The sequence below is a fragment of the Sceloporus occidentalis genome, unplaced genomic scaffold (genome assembly GCF_023333645.1).
Source record: "Sceloporus occidentalis isolate IW3139 unplaced genomic scaffold, rSceOcc1.0.p SCAF_3, whole genome shotgun sequence".
Classification (NCBI taxonomy): Eukaryota; Metazoa; Chordata; class Lepidosauria; order Squamata; family Phrynosomatidae; genus Sceloporus; species Sceloporus occidentalis.
Window position 1 is genome coordinate 53,730,223 of NW_028316983.1, and position 23,096 is coordinate 53,753,318.

The 23,096-nt window shown below is 41.2% G+C and overlaps 1 protein-coding gene across 2 annotated transcripts in view; it reads left to right on the plus strand.

The window, feature by feature from the left end:
• The window catches only part of PLXNA2 (plexin A2), a 586,503-nt gene that overhangs the window by 46,492 nt on the left and 516,915 nt on the right, over nucleotides 1-23,096 (plus strand). The window contains exons 2-3 of one of the 2 annotated variants that reach the window (XM_089514441.1): nucleotides 13,786-15,062; nucleotides 18,219-18,401. In XM_089514441.1, the coding sequence (XP_089370567.1) occupies nucleotides 13,875-15,062; nucleotides 18,219-18,401 (1,371 nt within the window). In that variant the 5' untranslated portion in view covers nucleotides 13,786-13,874. The remainder of the gene's footprint in view (nucleotides 1-13,785; nucleotides 15,063-18,218; nucleotides 18,402-23,096) is intronic. The other variant, XM_089514442.1, reaches the window with a different exon arrangement.

Genomic DNA, 23,096 nt, shown 5'->3' on the forward strand with positions numbered 1-23,096 from the left:
TAGGCCCTGTAAATTCATACCCATGATCTCCTTAATAGAGTCCATCCATTAGTGTGTAGTCTTCCTCTCCTTCTACTGTCTTCAGCCTTTCCTAGCATTATGTTTTTTTTCCCAATGAGCTGGGCCTTCTCATGATGTGACCAAAGTATAACAACATCAGTTTAGTTATCATGGCTTCCAAGGAGATTTTAGGCTCTAACTTTTCTAGGACCCATTTATTTGTCTTTTTTGGTGTCCACAGTATCCTCAGCACTCTTCTCCAGCACCATATAAATAAAACAGGAGTGGGGAAACTGTAGCCCTTAGGGCTCATGCAGCCTCAGACCCCATTTTGCAGCTCCTGAAGCCCATGCCAATCTATTTTTGGCACATCTTTCAAGCAATATTCACCTGAAAAATCATACCAAAACAAAGCTCTTCCATATCACACTCCCAAAGGTCTCTTATATCTGCTTTTCTCATTGTATCCTGGCCAAAATGACACAAATTCACTGGGATACAGCCAAAAAAACCAGGCATTTCTGTCTACTGTCAGGGATGTGAGGGACACAGGAAAGGCAGTGGATGGGAGAAAAGTGGTCCCACCATCCATGTAGTTACTATCCCTGGAGTAAAATACCAACAAAGGGGAACAGCAACATTTTACAGTTAATGTTTTAGCTGACCCTCAAATATAGCTTATTTTAGGACAGAGATTTTGGAATACCTGCTGAAACAATCTTCTATGTCTTTGGATGTTTTGCTACTCAAGTACTATAATTTCAGAAGCAGCTGAGTTGGTCATGTTCATTTACAGATTTTAGCCTTGTGAGTTGGGAGAATATCACCTCTGATTTGAAGGTGAAGGACAGAGTGGAAGAATAGAAGATTAAAAGATATATCCAAGAACTCCAGCAGAAGTTTCTGAGATCTATTAAAATCTTAGCAGGGGCAGTATATGTGCTTATTGAAAGTACTCCACATGTATTTTCTCAGTAATCCTTGTCACAGTTCTTCAAAGGCAGATCACCATCATTTCCCCCACATTGCAGATAGGAGCTTAGTCTAAGAGTGTGTAGCTTAACAATATGTCAATTTCTGCATCAGTGGTTTCTTAACTCACAGCATTATACCATCTCTTTAGTTCTTTGCTTCCCAAGGGCAAGTGATAATTGAGTAAAACATGATGTGGTGGTTTATATCATTTCTCACATAAGCAACCTTTAAGTACAAGGGTTTTCCAGGTTTGGTATTAGTATCCACTGGTGCTGATGCCTGCTATGGGGTCCTCCACAAGGTAAGTTGAATTGAGGAAGCTTCTACTGCTTGAAATGTCCCTCAAAAGCATTTTTTGTACCATGAGACCAATAATGTGATGCAATAAGTACTCATTACATGAAATAAACAATTATTTCCTATTATAGTACTTATTGTCCTGAAAAAAGTGGCATGTTACAGGCAGTCCTGTTCCTAGTAGTGTGTTTCTTCCAAGCTCTGCTGAGAGAAAACATAGACATAGGAACCTACTTGCTGTGGAGGGAAGCCGCCAAAGAAGACCAGGATCTGGAAATGGAGGAAAGGCCACAACTTTATTAAACAAACAGCAACAAAACTAGGGTTGTCCCAAATAATGAGGTCTGGATCTGGAGCATCGATCAATCCTCCAGTTGTTCGATGAACCGAAATGCCTGGTCACGGCCAGGCTTCGGGATGGCATGGGGCTATGAAAAATGCCATCTCACAGACATGCAACCGGCCGATCGCATGTTCTCAGGTAAGCCCCTAGTCATTGGTAGGCGCTACCACGATGTAGCTTCCTCAATGGGCACAGTGCATGCCCCCAGTGTTCCCAGGTCCTGAAGGAGTCCCAATCAAACCACAACCACCAGATCCATGACCTATGCTACTGCCCCTAAAAGTTGTGACAAGATACACCCTAAAACCAGGGAGGGAGGGTGGGAGAGCCGAACAATAATGGTGTCTACAATGTACGCCACGTGGCCTTAAACTCATGGCTCGAGCCCGAGTTACTTAAGGGAACACCTCTCCCTACACAATCCGCCCCGCTCTCTTAGAACCTCAGGGAAGAAACTGCTAGAATACACAAAAACTAGACTGGTCACTACTTCCCATAAAGCATTTACAGCCGTGGACCCAAAATTATGGAACAACTTACTGGAAGAGATCCGTCTTATTACCACACTAGAAGCCTTTAAGAAGGCATTAAAGACAGATCTCTTCCGGTGGGCATATCCACTCGACCTGCTATAGTTGAATACTCCCACTCTGATTTGATAATATGGAAAACAGACATTCAGATGCTTTAATTCCCCTGTCGCAACACTGCTGGCTGATTAGTATTGTATAGTATACTATTGTTATATAATGTTGTTTTTAATCTGTTGTGCACTTTACAATTTGTATTGTCGATATTGATGTGATCCCGCCTCGATCCATAGGGAGAGGTGGGAAATAGAAATAAAAAAATTATTATTATTATTATTATTATTATTATTATTAAATAGTCCCCAGTTTAAGGGAGGTGCTGAGAGAGGGAGGGAGCTCTGCCTCCAGGTCCAGCCAACCAATTGGCTGCCCAAAGGATCCAATGAGAAGGGACCGCTCGCTTCCCGAGCATGCTGGGAAATGAAATTCCCAGCCAGAGGCAGAAGTTCCTCCCTTTCCTCTCTGGCAAGCCAACTGCAGTCTCACCTGCCCTTGCAAGGCATGCTGGGGTGCGGCCGGGCCTGCAGGATGGAAGTATGTGGTGCAGGGCCTCCAGTAAGTGAGGCGGCCACTTTTGTCAAGTGTTCCTCAAACTTGGATATGGACTTGTCTTTGCCCACACATCCAAGAAGTCTATGGCTAATAAAGAGAGATGTTGAATATCTGTGCTTTAGCCTAGGCTTCTCCTAGCCATGCTTGTTTTTTATGTGGAGGAATTTCTTTTTCTTTGTATGGGAGTGCATTCACTTGTTCTCCACAGGTATTATTTTGGTAATCCTAGAGTAGACAACCTTTTCAAAACCACAAGTCATATGTGGCATCATCTGGGTAGCCACATATACACACAAAAGCCTTGCCATGTAGGGATTGTTGTAGTTATGTTCCTTCAAGTCAATTCTGACTTACAGTTGGGTTTTCTTGACAAGATTTATTCAGAGGATAATGTGATTTGCCCAAGGTTGCCTAGTGGATTTCCATGATTGAGTGGAAATTTGAACCCTGGTCTCCCATATTCTTAGTCCAGTAATGGGTCTCAAAAACTGGGTTTTTTATGCAGTGAAAATACTCCCAAGGCACCAGACCCTGTCTGATCTTTGAGGCTAAGCAGGGTCAGCCCTGGTTAGTACTTGAATGGGAGACCATTGATGAATACCAGGTATAGAAGGCTATATTTCAGCGGAAGGAACTGGCAAAAGCACCTCTGGCTATTCCTTGCCTAAGGAAACCCTATGAAATTCTTGAGAATGTCATAAGTCAACAGGTGACCTGAAGGCCCATGTACACAGAGGCAGACATAAATCACCCATCCCTGTCCATTGAGATGTTATAATTGTTCCTGGGGTGGAAATGAAAGTTTCTTCTGACCTCCAGGGATCACTTTCCACTAGGAGGGAAAATGATCAATGAAACCGAAACATTAGGTTTTGGAAGATACTTTCAGATCTCCCATCTCCCCATTTCTCCACACTGAGATTGTTATCACAACACTGCTAACAGCCAAACTGGGTGAGCAGGTGGGCAGTAGCTTTGTGAACCATACCAGGAAAAGACAAAGACCACAATCAGTTTGGATGCTATAGATTGCCCACTCCAATATGATGATCCATGAGCAACAGTGAGTGCCAAAATGTATGCTAAATAAAGGAGGAGAGAGATCAGTAAGGAGCTCTTAATCCAGTTAAAATCCAGAAGAGACTGAGAGTTTATTGTTAGCCTCTCCCCTTCCTGAAATTTGATCATTCAATTTTCATAATGTTGGAGGAAACAGGAGCTTCTACACTTGTTCTTTCTGCTCTCTTGTCCACTAGGGATGTGATGTCTTAGACAGCAAGGGATTAGAATCTTCTGCCTTCCTGCTTGCTTTTCCTTCCTATGTCAACCACCTATCCCAGAAGTGTTGTGGGTAGATAGCATTGTGTAGTTCAGCCAGGGTTAATTGAGTGAGTGTTGTAAAAGGGGTGGTGGGGGTGGGGGTGCCAGTTTTCCTGCCTGTTCATTGATGAAGGAGGACATGCTGCCACATGTCTCTCTCCCATCCTTTTCTCTTTTAGATAAGTTTAGAAAGGAAAAGGCTATTTCTATCCAATAATTTATTTCTTTAATAAATGTTCCTCCTGTTGATGATGGTAAACTTATTTTTCTACCTGCATTTTCATTCTTTCAGAAGATTATCCCACGAGGCTTTATAACTGATATTAAAGTCAGAGAATATCACCTTTGGCAATACTTAGCACATGACGTCATCTCCCTCTGCTGCTTTGCATTGCTGCTTTGCCTCTGAGATATTGTTGTTTTTGTGTATGTGTTGTGTGCCTTCAAGTCATTTCCCTTTTCATTGTTGGAGAGAACTTGTCAATTGTGCTGCTGTCCTATTAGTCAGATGTGATAATTTCCTCCAGCTGTAGTGTTGATATTGGGCAGTCACATGCTATCAATCTCCTCCTCTCCTCCCTTCCCTTTACTATTCCACAGCAAGGTGTTTTTTCTTTCTTTCTTTCTCATTTTCACTTTTCTTTTCTTGTTTACTAAATCACATTGCCATAATTACTAAATTATGTTGCAAAGTTTTTTTTTTTTTTAAATGAAAGGCACACTTAATGGGGATTAAGGAGGAGTGTGGAAGAGAGCATGAGGGACCATCAGTGACAGAAACAGCCCCAGTTATGCTATTGAAAAGACATGTAATAGTAAATGGTCCCAAACCAGTGTGCATCCATTTCCTTTTACTAACACGACTGTAGTGAGAATGAGGCCCGCCCGTGTAATAACATCATTAAACTCACCATCCTAAATGGGTACCTCCACTGTAATTTCACACTGCACAATTATTTCACTTTAAATGTCATAGCTTTATCCTATGGAATCCTGGGGTTTGTAGTTTGGGGAGGTACTGGAAGTCACTGGTTGAGAATTCTAAATGCCCCACCCTAAAGTATAGATCCCAGAATTCCATGGGATGGAACCATAGCAGTTAGTGGAATTATAATGCTATACTTGTGTAGTGTGAAAGGGCCCTCCTACATTAATTCTGGGCTTCAGAACAGCTTTGCTGCTGTTTTCACTTTTCATGTGTATGAAAGAGGGCAGAATTAGTGATTCAAGCAGGGATTAAGATGTGAGTTGAGGTTCTGTCAGAGCCAGATAAGTCAAACAAGGCCTGATACAGACAGACAAAAGCGCCGTCCTGGGGCTGATTTAAGGGCTTGGAACAGCGGAGTGTCCTCTCACTCCTGAGCCCTATCACACTCTCATAGCACCATTTTGGCGAGTGCGTCCAAATGGCACGGCACACAACAAATGTCACTGCGCCAGTCCAGGATGCTAATGGCGCCTTTGCAGCGGCAGAAAAAGGAGCCATGTTTTGCAGCTCCTTTTTCTGACCACATCGTTGCCACAACAATAAAGGAGGAGCCTCTGTGTGCCCCTTTTTCCCTGTCTGACCAGCCCCCAAGGCACTTCTGGAACCATAGTGGGTTATATTTCCATGCCTCTTCTTTGAGGAAGTCTCCTTGGGCAAGGGCAAGCTCCTGGTCTAACTACCCAATCATAACTTTATTGCCTATCAATATGCTATCAAACATGATGGCTAAATGGAACTTCTATGTTTTGTACTACATTTAGCATTTCTGTCTACTAGTCAATATGGTTAAACAACAAGGAGGGAGCAAATGTTCTTGCCTTGATTGTGAATTCCAATTCACAACTGGACATGGTCCATTCTTTAAAAAGAAAGCTGGGCTAGATGAGTCTCTTGGATGAGGTATTAGGAATGACATTTCCTCTCTTTTGTAGTAAATAGTAATAGAAAAAGCAGCTTTTTCTTCAGAAGGAGAACCTGGCAATGACAGGCCATAAAAAGCACAGAGATGTTTATTTATATTTATGGAAACCTTGAGTTGGACTTGCAACAAAATTTTGCAGTACAGTGCCCTGTTACTCAAGGCTCCAGCCAGCTATGTCCATGTGAAAACCTTGCCCTGTTTCTGCCAAACTTGTTAGTATTTCCCTTGTGGACATGTGTAATGCCATTTTGACTGCAGAAAGATCCATACAATACTTAGAAAGTGTGACAGGGTGGGGTATCTGTTAGGATTCCAGCAACTGAATTTATTCTCCCATCTGTAAGGCATAGCATATAGAAGACTGGGAGTATAAAGTACACAAGGCAGAATAGTGTTCCATAACTAACACAGAAGAGTGGAAATACAAACAGAACAAATTTTCTCCACATGAAGTATTACACATATCAAAGACTGGATGGTTATCATGGCCAAAATCATAGAACAAATGCTTCTAATTTCTGGTGCTCTTTTGACCATATGATTTGCTAGAACTTTATCGCATTACAAACCTGAAGCCTCAGGTGTTTGAATTCGTATTGGAACTGTCACTTGGATAACAAGCTTTTTGAAGCTGTTTCATTTAAGCGGTTTCACAGGATTAAGTTAAAGAAGATCTGATTCTTGCTTTGCAGCTATTATTCTGTAAATACATTGTGTAGCTATATTCCACAGTCTTTCAGGTAAGTGGGGACATTTTAGGTGGAAAAGGGATTAAGGAGCATAAAGCATTTCATCTCATATTGCTCATCCTTGTGGAGGTTGTTGTTGTTTTTCCTTCTATTGCTTGAGGAAGGGGGTGATTGTTTTGCAGGAGGGAAATCACTCACACGCACACACACACACACACACACAGAGAGAGAGAGAGAGAGAGAGAGAGAGAGATGGCTTTTAATAACTTCAGATCCCGGAAGGGTGGATAAAAGGCTCTCTGATGTAAGCCTGTATCACACAACAGTATTTTTATAAGACAAGCTTCTCATTTCCTATGGAAATCTCAGTCTTATGAGTCTTAATTCTGCTCAACAGTTGCCTCAGTTTGAATAAGAGGAAAAGCAGATTGGTAGAAGGCATTTCCAAAATGTCTTGTTCCAACTCTTTCAACACCTATCTCATTTATTTTGGTCTATTTAGTACCAGTGTAGTTGACTTACATTCACTGAATTCAAAAACAACTGTCAGAAGTTATTGATTGAAAAGTGTACATATGGTACCCTCTCCATCAGGCTAACAAACAGAATTTCAGGATCCAGATTTCAGCATACAATGACGGAGCCATCCCTACCATTAGAATTATTGATGTGAAAACCTTAGGTAGCAGATACTGAGGTGTGACAGAAGGAAAGAATTGTATGTGATCTCTTTTGTGGCTGCTATGATATCACTACTCCCAGGCACAGTAGAAAGTATTGACCTGTTACTAGTCTTGAAACAAGAATCAAATGGAACCAACTGCTGATCCAGTCAGCTTCTGGAGGTGCCACTTTTTATTTTCCTATTGCAGCCTGATTTGCTGGCAAACACTAGGAAAATCTTTGTTACCACGCAGAAAATGAAATCTTGTTGATGTCGGCCATACAGACAGCTGGTAAGCTGTATTCTGGTAACTGCAACAAGAACAGATGATTCTGTGAATAGGCACTGAGTATCTGGGGAAATTAATGTTTGTAAAAATAGTGGGGGTAAGGATTAAGAATATATCCAATTGTTAATTCAAGATAGAGTAAACTCATTCAGTCAAGGGAACATATGTACATGTTGATTTACCAAGTTCTCACTGATTCAGTGGGTCTGCTCCAGGTGGAATTGGCTCCTGGATTTGGACCCAAATGAAATGGGACTGATATAATTTGATTCATCACTTCTGCAGGAAAGTATGGTTTGGTGCATATGCAAATACCGAAACACAGAATGGGGGCCAAGCAACATGTATTTCTAATGCTCTTGTAAAATATGCAACCTGCTCATCTGTACATTGAGATCATTTTTGTGTAAGTAGTAAACTTCAAACCCTTCAGACATCATTAGCTTGGAAGAGGCAACTAAATTCAAATTATATGGATTCAGGTCTTCATCCTTTTAAACACATGCCTATATTGGGATTTTAAACTATTTTGTGAAGATGCCAAAAATAACTCTGGAAATTTTAAAAAGCAAAATCATCCAGATTGGCCTCGGGGAGAGAGGGGGAATTCTCTATTGGACAGTAGCTTTATTAGCTTTATTAATAACCCTATAAAATGTCACCAAAATGTGAACTTTTTAGGTTCTACATATCTCTTCAGGAGGCTACATGGGAAACCTTTCAGAGTATGGTGAATTGGGAAAGTTTCTGAGGTATAAACAGGCCTCATTAGGCATATGCACAACTTCCTGTGCCACTATGGTTCTGTGATGTTAGTTCCCTTTATCGGTGTAAGAAGTTGCTTAGAAGAGGAAGCTGTATGTTTGGTGAGGCCTACAGTTTTATATCAGAAACTATGATGACATTTATTTCATTCCACCGAATGCTAGAGCAGTGTCGAATGGTGGCTCCTATGTCAATGGGGCAGTGAATCCACTCCTAGGTACCGATCCTATTCCTAAATAGCTTCAGTACCTTAGACAGTCCTGAACTGCTAGCAAAAATCCTGGACAGGAATCACCTTTCCACTAACAAAGGAAAAGCCATCACTCTCGTAGAGTAGTGCTGAAATACAATTCGATGGGCACAACTGTCAATTTCCTTACTCCTGCATTTTAATTTTGCATTTTTTTTTCAAAATTCTGATAAAAATTATCTGAAAGGAGACTCTCACTCATCAACCAACCACATCAGAATTCATCGATTTATCTATTTAATCTTGGTCACTACCAGAATATCTTATCTGCCTTCAATGAAGCAAATTGGAATAATACAGGATTTGCTCAAAGCATTTGCCTAAGGTCTGCCTTCTCACTCAAATCATGGTGGATAGTATCCGAGGCAAATAAGTTATTTTGATGGCTACAGAGACAATCTAAGGAACATGTTTGATGTTCACCTGGGCAGAAGAAATTTGTTAAACAGCTAACAATTCTCTATACTTTCTTGATGTTCAAAATTCCTAATGGCTGGTCTAGGTCTGTGCACTGTAGCAAGGTAATATTTCATATTACCATTCATAAAAGAAACACTTCTATGTTTCTCCAGAAAACATCATAGCAAGTGGAATTAAAAGTTGCTTATACTTACATTTTAAAATAATCACTTATATATGCACGAAAAACAGGGTTGACCATATTTCTAAGACATGTGTATATGGACACTTAAAAATGGATGTGTTACTTTATACATTTGCTATATAAACATTGGTATGATATTGGTGTTTCTTGCAATGATCATAACAAATAGTTCAGATCCATGTGCCAGTTTCCAGAAATAGCTCCTGTGATGTGAACACTATGTATACTAAAAATCAGAGGCTTTAGTGTTGGAAGCATGTGTCTAAAACTGCTTAAGAAGGAGCTATAGCAATCCCAGGCCTTGTCTAAATAACATTCTTTCTTGCCTGGATTCAGATAATAGTTTCATTGTAAAGGAAGAGTACACTGGCTAAACCTGACCCTCTTACAAGGAATGTTCTTTCAAACAGGTATTTGGCACAGTTGATGGCCAGTGTACAGATCAAAAAATAAGAAAAAGAAAAGGATACAAGCTTACATTGAAAAGAAGCTACAGCTAGTTCATGACAGAGCCAATCAAGGACTGCCCTGCTGTGACAGCAAAGAGTAGGGGTTGAGCCATTCCTAGTCAGAATGAGCTTCAGATAGCAGTCAGAAAAGAAAAGGGGCAGTGGAACAAGAGAGCCTGCAAGTGTCACTACTGCGTTCAATGCAATGCAGAGTGTAAGTAAGAGGAGCCCTGGGAAACTGTTTACAATAAGGTTACATGGCTTTTGAACAAAGTATGTCAGTCATGTCTGTGTTGTGGCAGGAAGACCTTTCTGAAGTTTTTCCAGGGGATGCTGTAGGCTATATTTCAGAGGAAAGAACCGGCCAACTCATCTGAGATTTCCTTGCCTAAGGAAACCCTATGAAATTAATGGGCTCACTATAAATCATCAGGTAACTTGAAAGCACACTTAAGGATCTCTGTATGCAAAATGATCTTGTAGCACCTTTCAGATTATCTAAAAGAAAGATGGGCTTTGGTAGGCTTCAGCTTACTTCCTCAGATGCATGAGGTGGACTGGAAAGCTCAGAGACAGATCTAAAGTTGAACTTGTCACCTCATCTCCATGCCCACAAGGTTTTGAATTTAAAATGATCCTCAAACATAACCAGCTTATTTTGGTCTGCCTCTAATCCACCTCATGCATCTGAGGAAGTAGGTTCAAGTACAGGAAAACTCATGCTACCAGCTTCTTTCTTTCAGTTAGTCTCAAAGCTGCTACACTTTTCTTCTGCATACTGATTTTCTAGACTTGCACTAACTCAATAATTACCAATGTGGATACTTTATCTATTAGATGAAAAGAATATTTTTCCACACCTGAAAGGGATTTGTGATCTTTTGTAATTGTGCTGGTACTGATGAGGTGTTTCATTCATTTTCTGAATTTTCAGTTCTTTGGGTCTGACCAATGAGGGGAAAATGCCAAACTGATGTTGAACATTGTCCACAAGTACTGGGAGAACCAAAGGTTGAGCAGGGATGGGAAAAGATAATAGGGAGAGAGAGTAAGCTGTCTGGCAAGGAAGAGAATGAATGAGTGTATTGAGAGAAGGCAACATCTTAGCCTTTTTCAATATTTCTTTTCATGTGCCCTTTCTGTATGAAAGCAGTATAGGTCATGTAGAAGATTCCCATATTCATTACCAAACATCTCCAGCTGAAGAAGCCCAGGTAGAAGAAAGGATATAGCCTTGGAAGGATGCTGCCAATCAGAATACAGAGTGCTGGGCTACATGTACCAAACTCTGTTCTTTGTAAAAGAAAATTCTTATTTTGATGGGTGAGCAAGAGTTGTGCATGGATGAAACTTGGCTCCCACAGGCCCTAGCATCCAAGAAATTTATTATGTTACTTTATTTCATTTTTATGCTATTTTTCTCCCAAAAGGGACCCAAATAAGCTCACAAGATAATGTTCTTCTACCTACATGTAAACCAGACATTTTTGTAGGTGTACAAAATGAAGACTTGTTTTCTGAAGAAAACACTTTGTATCTTGCCCGGAAACTAATAGGCAGCCAGTGAAGGGATCTTAAAACAGGAGTGATATGGGCAGATCTAGGTTTGCCAGTAACCAGCCTGGCTGCCATATTCTGTACCAATTGAAGTTTCCGAACTTTACACAAAGGTAGCCCCATGTAGAGCGTGTTACAGAAGTTGAGCCGAGAGGTTACCAGTGCCTATACCAGTATTTCAAGGTCTTCCCACTCCAGAAAGGGGCACAGCTGGCGTATCAGCCAAAGCTGATAGCAAGTGCACCTGACCATCACATCCACCTGAGCCATCAGATGGAGAGACGAGTCTAGGAGCACCCCCAGACTGTGAACAGAGTCCTTCAGGGGAGGTGTGACCCCATCCAGAACTGGCTGGCATAACTCCATTCCAGAATTGGTAGTCTCTATTACAAGTACCTCCGTCTTACCTGGATTCAACTTGAGTTTATTTTCCCTCATCCAGTCTGCATTAAGACAAGCATTCAGAGGAGAGATGCCATCCTTAGTCACTGCATCAGTCTGAGAAATAGAGAAATATATTTGGGTGTCATCAACGTACTGATAACACCCCGCCCCATGTCTCCATATGATCTCAGCCAGCAGCTTCATGTAAATGTTGAATAGCATTGGGGACAGAATCGTGCCTTGGGGGACGTCCAATCTGAACTCCCTCTTGGCCGAATAACTGTCCCCAAGCAACACCATCTGGAATCTTCCTGAGAGGTAGGATCGGAACCGCTGCAAAGCAGAGCCTCCGATTCCCAACTCACTCAGGGGTTCCAGATGGACACCATGGTCAATGGTATTGAAGGCCGCTGAGATGTCTAAGAGCACCAGCAGGGTCACACTTCCCCTGCCAGTGCCCAGACAGAGATCATTGACTAAGGCGACCAAGGCCATCTCAACTCTATAGCCTGCCTTATATCCAGTTTGAATTGGATCTAGAAAATCTGTTTCTTCCAAGAGTGCTAAAGTACTGCACTTAGGGCAAAAAAAATGGAATACATAGATATAGGATGGGGGACATCTGGCTTAATGAGACTACATGTGAAAGGGATCTAGGAGTCCTACTAGACCACAAGTTGAACATGAGTCAACAGTGTGATGCAGCAACTAAAAAGGCCAATGCAGTTTTAGGCTACATCAATAAAAGTATAGTGTCTAGTTCAAGGGAAGTAATAGTGCCACTCTATTCTGCCTTGGTCAGGCCTCACCTAGAATACTGTGTACAGTTCTGGGCACCACAATTCAAAAAGGATGTTGAGAAACTGCAGTGTGTACAGAGGAGGGCAACTAAAATTGTGAAGGGTCTAGAAGCCATGCCTTTTGAGGAGAGACCTAGGGAGATGGGGATGTTTAGCCTGGAGAAGAGAAGGTTAAGAGATGATATGATAGCCTTGTTTAAATATTTGAAGGGATGTCATGTTGAGGATGGTGCGATCTTGTTTTCTGCTGCTCCAGAAAACAGGACTCACAGCAATGGATGCAAGCTACAGGAAAATAGATTCCACCTCAACATTAGGAGGAACTTCCTGACAGTAAGGGCTGTTCGACAGTAGAACACACTCCCTCGGAGGGTGATAGAGTCTCCTTCCTTGGAGGTCTTTAAATAGAGGCTGGATGGCCATCTGACAGGGATGCTTTGATTGTGAGTTCCTGCATGGCAGGAGGGGTTGGACTGGATGGCCCTTGAAACTCTATGATTCTATGATTCTGTCATAACTTGGAAATGTTACTTTGCAATATTCTGGGAGGTTTTAATCCAGAAAGAATTTTTCCAAGCTCTCATTGCAATAATTTCATGGTATTTTAAATGTGTCAGGATTCTTTGTCTTTAGCAGGGTGAGATGTGGTGGTTCAAGATTCCCTTTATAGTTTCAGATTAATGAATGAGTGTTGCTTATCTCACCTGCTACCTGAGGCACAGAATGCATCCCATTGGCATTAAGCAAACAGTCAATGGACCTGCCAATTACAGAGAGTACAGGCATAGCCTAAGGCACCAAGAAGGCAGTGTATCTGAGGTATGTAGAAACAAAACAGGAGATGTTGCAGACACATAAGCTACTGCTGCCGGATATATCTTTCCCTTTAATTAAATTGTAATCTTTGTGGATTTTGTGGACAGAAAGAAACCTTCTTACTTACCTTACAGAAGCACATGGAAAAACACCACCACTCCTGCCTGGGTTGTTAGATCTGATGACTGGGTAGGTGAACTGCCTGCAAAACATACTTGTCTTTGGGGCTGAGATTGATTATTCTCTCCTGCAGATGAATGAACTCATGACTCAGAGCATATTATGAGCATTTAAATTGTGTAACAATTAATGCACAGAGGCGGAACAGAGTGCTAAAGCCTGCCTGGTTTACCCAAATGGAAACCTGGCTCAGGGATTCAGAAGTGTCTTCATTTTATTTCAAAGATTCTTTAATGAAAAAGCCTGCTTCACTTGTCTCTGTTTACAGGACATTTTAGGTCTGATTGTTTGATCTTTGCATCTGGTTTTTTCATATATATTTTTGTTTTGTTTTACATTTTATGTCTGTAGAACCATGTGAGGAACAGTGCTGCAGTGGGAGATACACACAGGGAGTTCTGAGGTTCACACTCCCCTTCCTCTTCACACTCCACCACAGGATGGAACAGAGAAAGTTCTGGCCTCGGATATGGGACTCCGATGGCTGGCCAGTGGCCTTGGTGCTTCTTCTTTTGGTTTTCTTTTCACAGAATGCTACCGGCACTCCCATTTATAATACCTTCCACTCTGAGAACCGTGACTGGACATTCAACCACTTGAGTGTCCATCAGGCCACTGGAGCAGTCTATGTGGGAGCCATCAATCGGGTTTATAAACTGTCTGGAAACTTGACCATATTAGTAGCTCACAAGACAGGACCTGAGGAAGACAACAAGTCTTGTTATCCACCGCTCATTGTTCAACCCTGTACTGAGATCTTGACTCTAACTAACAACGTCAACAAGCTGCTGATTATTGATTACTCAGAAAATAGGCTGTTGGCATGTGGCAGCCTTTACCAAGGAGTCTGCAAGCTGCTGAGATTGGATGACCTCTTCATCCTAGTGGAACCTTCACATAAGAAGGAGCATTATCTTTCCAGTGTTAACAAGACTGGCACTATGTATGGAGTTATAGTTCGATCTGAGGGGGAAGATGGAAAGCTTTTCATAGGTACTGCAGTGGATGGCAAGCAGGATTACTTCCCCACTCTCTCCAGCAGGAAACTGCCACGTGATCCAGAGTCATCAGCCATGTTGGATTATGAACTCCACAGCGACTTTGTTTCATCCCTCATCAAAATCCCTTCAGACACACTGGCCTTGGTCTCTCACTTTGATATCTTTTATATCTATGGATTTGCCAGTGGCAATTTTGTCTACTTTCTGACTGTTCAGCCAGAGACACCTGAGGGAGTATCTATCAATGCAGCCAGTGACCTATTCTACACATCCCGAATTGTGCGTCTGTGCAAGGATGACCCCAAGTTTCACTCCTATGTTTCTCTGCCTTTTGGATGTGTCAAAGGTGATGTGGAATATCGACTCCTCCAGGCAGCCTATCTTTCCAAACCAGGAGAGGTATTGGCTCGATCCCTCAATATTACAGTCCAGGATGATGTCCTTTTTGCCATTTTCTCCAAGGGGCAAAAGCAGTATCATCAGCCACCTGATGACTCAGCTCTGTGCATGTTTCCCATCCGTGCTATCAATGCCCAAATTAAGGATCGCCTACAATCTTGCTACCAGGGTGAGGGCAACCTGGAACTCAACTGGCTGCTAGGGAAAGATGTTCAATGTACCAAGGCGGTAAGAATATTCACCACATATTAACTAGTTTTATTTGGAGGAAGATATTGGGCATATCCTAGTTGTAGCATCATAGGAACAGTAACAGAAATTCTAAGACCTATGAGCTTCTTTGTTGGCATTGGCTCAAACAATCTAGAGCACATCCCTTGAACAGCTTGTTATTTTCTAATAGATAGGGCTCAGTATTTATTTTGAAGAAGGAGCATTGACTTTTCTGTCAGCTACAGGTTTGTGACCTTGAGCTAGTTCTGTTTTCTCATAATGTGGAAAATAAAAACACCACCACATACATCAGCCTCAGTGAGGAATAATTATTTATAGGAAATGTTTTCAAAACAAGTCCCATTTATATAAGTGCTGTGTAAAGTAGAAGTGGTACCAAGCTATTTCTGTCTTTATTTTTTCAGTATTCAACTGAGAAATGCAATCATGATGGAAAGTTGATGTTGTTGTTTTTAATGGCCCAGACTTTTTCTGTTTTATATTATTGGAACAGAGGTAGATGATTTGAAGGATTACATCGCTTTTTGTAATCTGGTACTAAAAAGCATTATCTTTGAGCAGGAAGGTTTTCTGTGAGCAATAGTCAACGATAATGACTAAATTAGTTGAATTTTCCTGCCCCCAATGACATTGACTAAGAAGTCACCCCACTTTTTTCAATGTAAAAGATCCCTACAATGAAATCAATTTGATCTGTAGCTTCATGGCAATAGGAAAGAAATGAAAATGTGATGTGGCTATTAGAGGTGCACATTATTGCACTGTAGTGGTCAGTAACTCTTAACAGAGCTATAACTCTCATGTCCTGCTTGTGAGTTTCCTTTAGGTATCTGGCTTGCCACTGCAGGAAACTTGAACTGATCAGTCTTTGGTCCAGTAGGTTCTTCTCATGTTTTATGAACTTAGAATCCTTTGTCTGTCTGCTACTTAATTTGCAAACTCATGTTGTTTGCTTGGGCCAAGTCACATTAGACAACAATAACAAGTCACTTGTTGTTCAGGCATTTTATTTCTGAATGCACCCTGAGTGCTTACAGAGGGAGGATGTTATCATTTATTCTCTCACACTGACTGCCAGATGGAACAAAAGGAAAGCGTGGATTGACAGGAAGTTACTAATCCATGGTTGCTGAAAAATCCAGAGCTGGGGCCTTGATTTGGGGTATTAATGTCTACAAGAAGCCGAAGAAGAGAAGATGCTGCATGGGCTAACTAGAATATTTTGGTGGAATAGAGAACCATTTTTGTCACTGTATATTCAGCTGACATGACCTTGGATCCCTGTGGGAAAGCTCTCTGAGACTGTGAAGTGTTAGCTGTTCTCTTGCACTCAGACTGTTATGAAGGAGGGAGGTAGCCATTTCCCTGAAAGGTGGGAACAGTTCCAAGGAGGAAGCCACCATTTCCTTTCTCCCTTCGGAATGCAGACACCTGCACTTCCCCCGGTCATTCCTGATCCCATGCTAATAAGAGTTGAATCAGATGTGAGTGTGTGTGTGTGTGTGCGCGCGCGCGCGCACGCATGCACGCACGCGCGCACACACACAAAACCAAACAAGTAGGAACAATGACGTAGCTGATTTCAATCACCATGTCTCTGCCAGCTTGTCTGCAGAGGAAGAGTAGAAAGAAAATTAGATCTGAAGCAGGAAAGTCTACATCAATCTAGCCAGGATGGTAGAAAGTTAATCTCAGGTTCCAAAAATGGCTTAGGAAGTATTTCTGTGCATGGCTGGCTTCATTGGTCTGTTAAATTATGGAAACAAATCAAAGGATGGGAGTGGTTTGTTTTAAAATGAAGTGATGATGAAATGCACCCTTATTTTTTTTCCTCAAAAAGACCTTGAATGGCATTCTGCAGAGGTCTATATACACTTCAGTAAATAGTAGGGGATATTTAAACAATTTAGCAATTTGACTTTGGAATCTACTGTATCTAGCCCACATAGTATCTCTAAAGAATGCATGTACCCACACACACACACACACACACACACAGATTTCATATCCCTTCCGTATCACAGAGTTTCAGAATATCATTCTCATATTTCTTTCTTACATACATTTACAAGAGAATCAAAGTTACTGGTCTCAGTGGGACTAGCTTTTAAGTAACATATACAGGATTCGGTTTTATGGTAATCAAAACAGATGGTAGGAAATTCAGATATGGGATCCACCAAATTATTGGCTTTCTGTAATTTTATGCAGATTTCCACAACAAAGCCCTGTGGCCTATACTTTCACGGTATTCACTTGAAATCTCCTCATCTTCTAAATGGCAGGGAATATAGAGGGTTTTTTTTACTGAATACCACAAAAGAAAAATTGATGGGGCACTGAGACAGTTCTACTGAGATATTAGGGGAGTTCATGTTTTTGTATGAGAAGACCCTGTTTCCTGACTATTAGCTTGGTATCAAGATTACCAATTAAAGTGTTGATGGTGTGGCTGTCCCCAGACTTACTAATCTAAGTTGTTTCTTTCCCACATTCTTTTTCCTCCCCCAAAATCAGTGTTATTCCCACACAACCATTTTACATTCCCAGTGCAGATATTTGAGAAACTGGACATTGTGTTACTGTAATCTTTCAGACTCGGTCACATAAAAGGAGGATAGGATATACAAGTCCTAATGACTGATTGGGTGATTAACCCAGAAAATAATAAAGCAAGACTTTCTAATAATGTGGCACATCATGGGCATGTTAGGATCAGTCTGAGCATTAAAGGTGTGGACAAAGTCTTTCCTTCTTAGAAGTAGTAGGGGAACCATTAAAAAAAACACAGAAGATCATGAAGTCCTAGCCTAGAAAATCCAAGGGGCTCTATGCCACAAATGTGTTATAGAGAAGAAATGCCATTGTTCACAGTGGAATGTGTGCATGCATATATACATTTGTGCATTTATATATTAACCTGTCTTCAAATAGCTTTGTAAATTATGTGCATAAAATAACATATTGCACTGAATCATTGAAGTGATGCTTGAAGAAGACTAGAACAGAAATAGGGATACAGAAACTAGTCTTTGAGCTTGAACAAACCATCTCAGGCTCAGCTGAACAAAAGGAATGTCTACAGTTTGCTTTCCCCCTTCCTTCATTTATTGGTCACTCACACTCACCAAAATGCTTTCTCCCTTTCAGCCAGTCCCAATAGATGATAACTTCTGTGGGTTGGATATTAACCAGCCACTGGGAGGTTCTGTACCAGTAGAAGGGGTCACCCTTTACACATCCAGCCGTGATCGGATGACTGCTGTCACTTCTTATGTCTACAATGGCTACAATGTGGTGTTCGTTGGTACCAAGAGTGGCAAACTGAAGAAGGTAAGTCTGCTGTTTTTTTGGTTTTTTTACCTAGGAAGTCTGAACCTACATGAATTGCTGGTTTTGCAAAAATGCAACCAGCTTCTAATAGCTGTGGAGACCTATTTACTGATAACTAAGTATAAAAGCAGTAAGAGAAAGGGGACAAATCTGACACATTCAGAAAAGTAAGTGGAATTTATAGCTGCAGCCAATTGCTATCTAAAACTCCAGTAATTGTGAACACTGGAAAGCTACAAAATGAAGAACAAAAGAGAATGCTACAAAACGGACAAGAAATATAAAGAGTGGGGTGTGCTGGAATTGTGTGCTTAAATTCTTGTGGAGTATTTGTTGCTACTGGGGTGATGCAGATTCAATATATCTGAGACTGTCATATCTTCTAACTAGCAATTTTCATGATTCCATACTATGATTTTGAAAGAGGCATCCAACTGTTTTCTGTATACATTTCACTTGACTGAAAATTTGATTTCCATTTTTGCCATACTTACAGTATATTCCCAACTTCCAAAATTATTTGCACTTATTAGTTTGAAGAGACATGCTATTTCAAGAGCTTTATGTTGATCTAATTCTTTAACTGATGCTTGAGAAGGAAGCAACTGCTCAAGAAGAAGCTGTAATTGGTGTAAGGGAGAAGAGGTCCTGTATTCATTGACTGTTGATAAAAGTGAGAGTTGGAGTGTTCAGGTGTTCTCAGGAGTCTTTTTATTGTGGTCTCACCATCATTACTGGCCTGTACTGGAATAGCATCATAATACTCCTTTGAACAAGCAAACAGAAATAAAACTTGTCATCATAAAATTCTCAAGATAATATTTTAAATTGTACAATAATAATAATGTTTTTGTCTTTTGCCCATGGAATGCACCTAAATACAAATTTAAAACTACATCATGTTTATTTGCAGTGTGTGCATCTGTCTGTCTATCTATCTGTTTGTATTTCAAAGTTTCTTGGTAGGAAGCTACAGAGACTATCTAAATCTAGATGCTTAAGAAATGATTAATGCCATATCCTGTATTAAGGAAGTACTGTAGCCCCACCCAATCCATGGGAGATCCATCCCACCACCCCCCCCCCACCCCCAGAATGGTGACTTGCAAATTTTTGAGTCCAATTGAAAATAAAGTCTCGTTCGTCGGCCTCGAATTCTAATGGCGTCTCTTCTCTCAGTCAATGTCTTCGGGCAGTAATGGGCTGGATGAGGAAAAACAGATTGAAGCTGAATCCGAACAAGATGGAGGTGCTCCCGGTAGCGGCCCCGAAACCAAGAATTGGGTTGCAACCACCAGTCCTGGATGGGATCACACTCTCCTCCAGTGACTGTGTTTGCAGTCTGGGGGTGCTCCTTGACTCATCGCTCCAGGTGAATGCGACGGTCAGGAGCGCCTGTTATCAGCTTCGGCTGATACGCCAGCTGCGCCCTTTTCTGGAAGTAAGGGATCTCGAGACTGTTGTGCACGCGCTGGTAACCTCACACCTTGACTTCTGTAATGCACTCTACATGGGGCTACCCTTGTGCCTGGTTCGGAAACTACAGCTGGTTCAAAACATGGCAGCCAGACTTGTGTCAGGAACATCTAGAAGGGACCACATCACTCCGGTTCTGAGGTCCCTCCACTGGCTGCCTATTGGTTTCCGGGCCCAGTACAAGGTGTTGGTTATTACCTTTAAAGCCCTAAATGGCTTGGGTCCAAGCTATCTCAGAGAACCGCCTCTTCCCATACAATCCTCCCCGCGCCCTCCACTCCTCTGGGAGGAACTTGTTGCAGCTTGTGGCGACCTCCCGGAGGGCTTTTTCTGCTGTCACCCCCAGGCTCTGGAACAACCTGCCGGACGAGATCCGTCAATTAACATCTTTGGACAGCTTCAAAAAGGCTGTCAAGACGGATCTCTTCAGGCAGGCCTTCCCAGACTAAAATATCCCGGCCTCAGGATCTCAGGATCTCCCCCCTCCTCAGTAATGTCTCCAAAGCCCCCTTTTCTTTTCTTTAGAACTGAAGTTGCAGTGGTTTATCAGTTGGTATTATTTTGTTTAATTTATTGTTGTTCTAACTAGTTATTGTGGTTTTAATTTAGATATGCAGTTTAATAACTTTTTAAGGGGGGAGGTAAATATATTGTTTTTATGCTGTATGTTATTTTAATGTTGTAAACCACCTGGATTGGTTCGCCACAGGGCGGTATATAAATAAAATTTATTATTATTATTATTATTATTATTATTATTATTATTATTATGCATGCCCAAAGCATGTATGCAGAGCTGCTCGCAGGTGGGTGCTGCCATTTTGTCTCTCCCCACTTGTCCACCCCGTGAAGAGCGACATTGCAGACTCCAAGTCCATGAAAAAAAGAGGGTCAAGTGTACTTGGCAACTTATGGCAGATGCTTGATGTTAGAAATTCCAATAGTGATTTTTATTTTTGTAGCAATCCAGTGATTCTATATCAGTATATTTTCATGGTACTAGACAGTACCCATCATTTACAGTCTTTCACTGGTTGTTCATGACAAACTCAGATATTAGACTTTCTTTGAAAAATAAGTATTGGCAAATTTCAATTTTGTTGTTCCCACCCTTAGAATAGCCACCATTTCATTTGTACAAAAAACCTGGTTTGGCACCATAAACAGTGGTTCTTCACACACAAAAAGTGTTTTGTACTGAGTAAGCTGTGTGAAATAAGCATTAGTTTTTTAACACAAAAATTAATAATAATGTTTGCAAAAAATACAAATGATTTTTTTTCACAAAAAGAGTTCACAAATGTGAAAAATTTTATCATTTTCTTGAGGGGCTGCCTTGAACTCTCAGTGTTGTTCATCCACACCTTGATTTTTTATTTTCACTGAAGAGACTTTATGGATCCATCACAACAACAAATTATGAGACAGTCAAAAGGAGAATACAGCCTGCCCTCCATATCAGGGAACTTGTCATCCACAGATTTAACCATCCACAGAGGGCAACCCCCTGTTTTATTTAATGACAATGCGTGCACGTGGCTGCACCAGTGGGTGTGTGTATGCCATTGTGCCATTGAGAAAACACAATTTGAGCATGCATGAATTTTGGTATGTGTGGGAGTGTTTGGAACAAATCCTCCACACATATGGAGGACCGATTGTAAAAAATGTCACAATCTCCTGTGCAGTCGGGAGGTCAGCATGACACCGGTGTGGGAGCAGCGTTAGGGTGTGCATTGTCCAAACACCAAACACTTCACTGGCTGCCTATTAGTTTCCGGGCACAGTACAAGGTGTTGGTTATAACCTTTAAAGCCCTACATGGCTTCTGCCCAACCTATTTGAAGGATCGCCTACTCCCACATAATCCGCCCCGCACACTCAGGTCCTCTAGGAAGAATCTATTGCAGCCTTTAAAAACCAGACTAATTGCTACCTTCCAGAGGGCCTTCGCTGCAATTGCTCCCAAACTATGGAACAGCCTGCTGGACAAGATCCATCAAATTGCCAGCTTAGACAGCTTTAAAAAAGCTGTCAAGACGGATCTCTTCCAGCAGGCCTTTCCTGAATAAAAGTGCCCAGCCACAGAATGACTGCCCCCCACATCATGTATTAGCCCACCGCTCTGTCCTCATTGTATTTTTTATTGTGTTTTTAATAGATATTTTAATTGTAACATGTTTAATCCTGTTTTAAGGGGAGGAATTTGGGACATAATTTTGTAAATGTGGATTTTAATGTGTTGTGAGCTGCTTTGTTTGTCTCATCACAGAAAAGCGGGATACAAATTAAAGTTTTCATTATTATTATTATTATTATTATTTACACCATGCCCCCACACCGCTGCCATGCTGGTGCTTCAAGGTGGTTTGTATAGCCCCTCTCAGAATCTTTCATAAGTACTTTAAAGTTCAGGTTAGAATACAGTTGGTTCTCTCTCCCCACTGACATCGATACCACTAGCCTCTACAGTCTTGTAATCCAAATGTGCATAGTCCTCTGGCCAGTACTGGATCACACAGTTAGATCTCAGGGTATATTGTTCAGTTTGTCTGATTGCTTTCTTGCACAGAGTGTGAGGAAAATGGCAAAAATGATCAAAGAATGAAAAATACTTTTCTTAGTATTGTGTCTGCTTATTATAACTAAAAATCTAGGAAGCTCTAACAGAAAGGGAAGAAGAAAAATGAGTAAATGGTGTAAATCTGTGTATTCAGATCATTTAGTGGGCATTTACATCAAAAAAGAATCTGGCACACTGTGAAAGCACTTGAAGTTTCAAGGTCTTCAGTATTAAAATCACACTTGGGTACTCTCACAGTCATGTCACTCACTACCCAGAATTAATGTGTTGTGCTGTCTTTGGGGATCCTCATCCTTTTATTCATGGCCACAGTGCATTGAGTACTAATCATTAATCTCTTCTATAATATCATCTATACATGCTTGCCAAAGCCTGGTGAACAAGCATTCATGATTGCACTTTTGCTTCTTGGCAGTAAAAGTGCTTGTGTCTGCAACATCTCCTCTTCCAGCTCTGAAAACAGGTAGAAGGGTTAACTAACAGTATAGCCTTATGGGTAGCCACAGCCTTGGGGTAAGAACTGCTTTTCCATACTGTCCTCTTGTCTCTCACCTTCCATCCTTCTTATGCCCTTTTGTGTGATTGATTGGCTACATGAGATAACATTCTTTGCATTACAAAAGAAAAGCTACTTG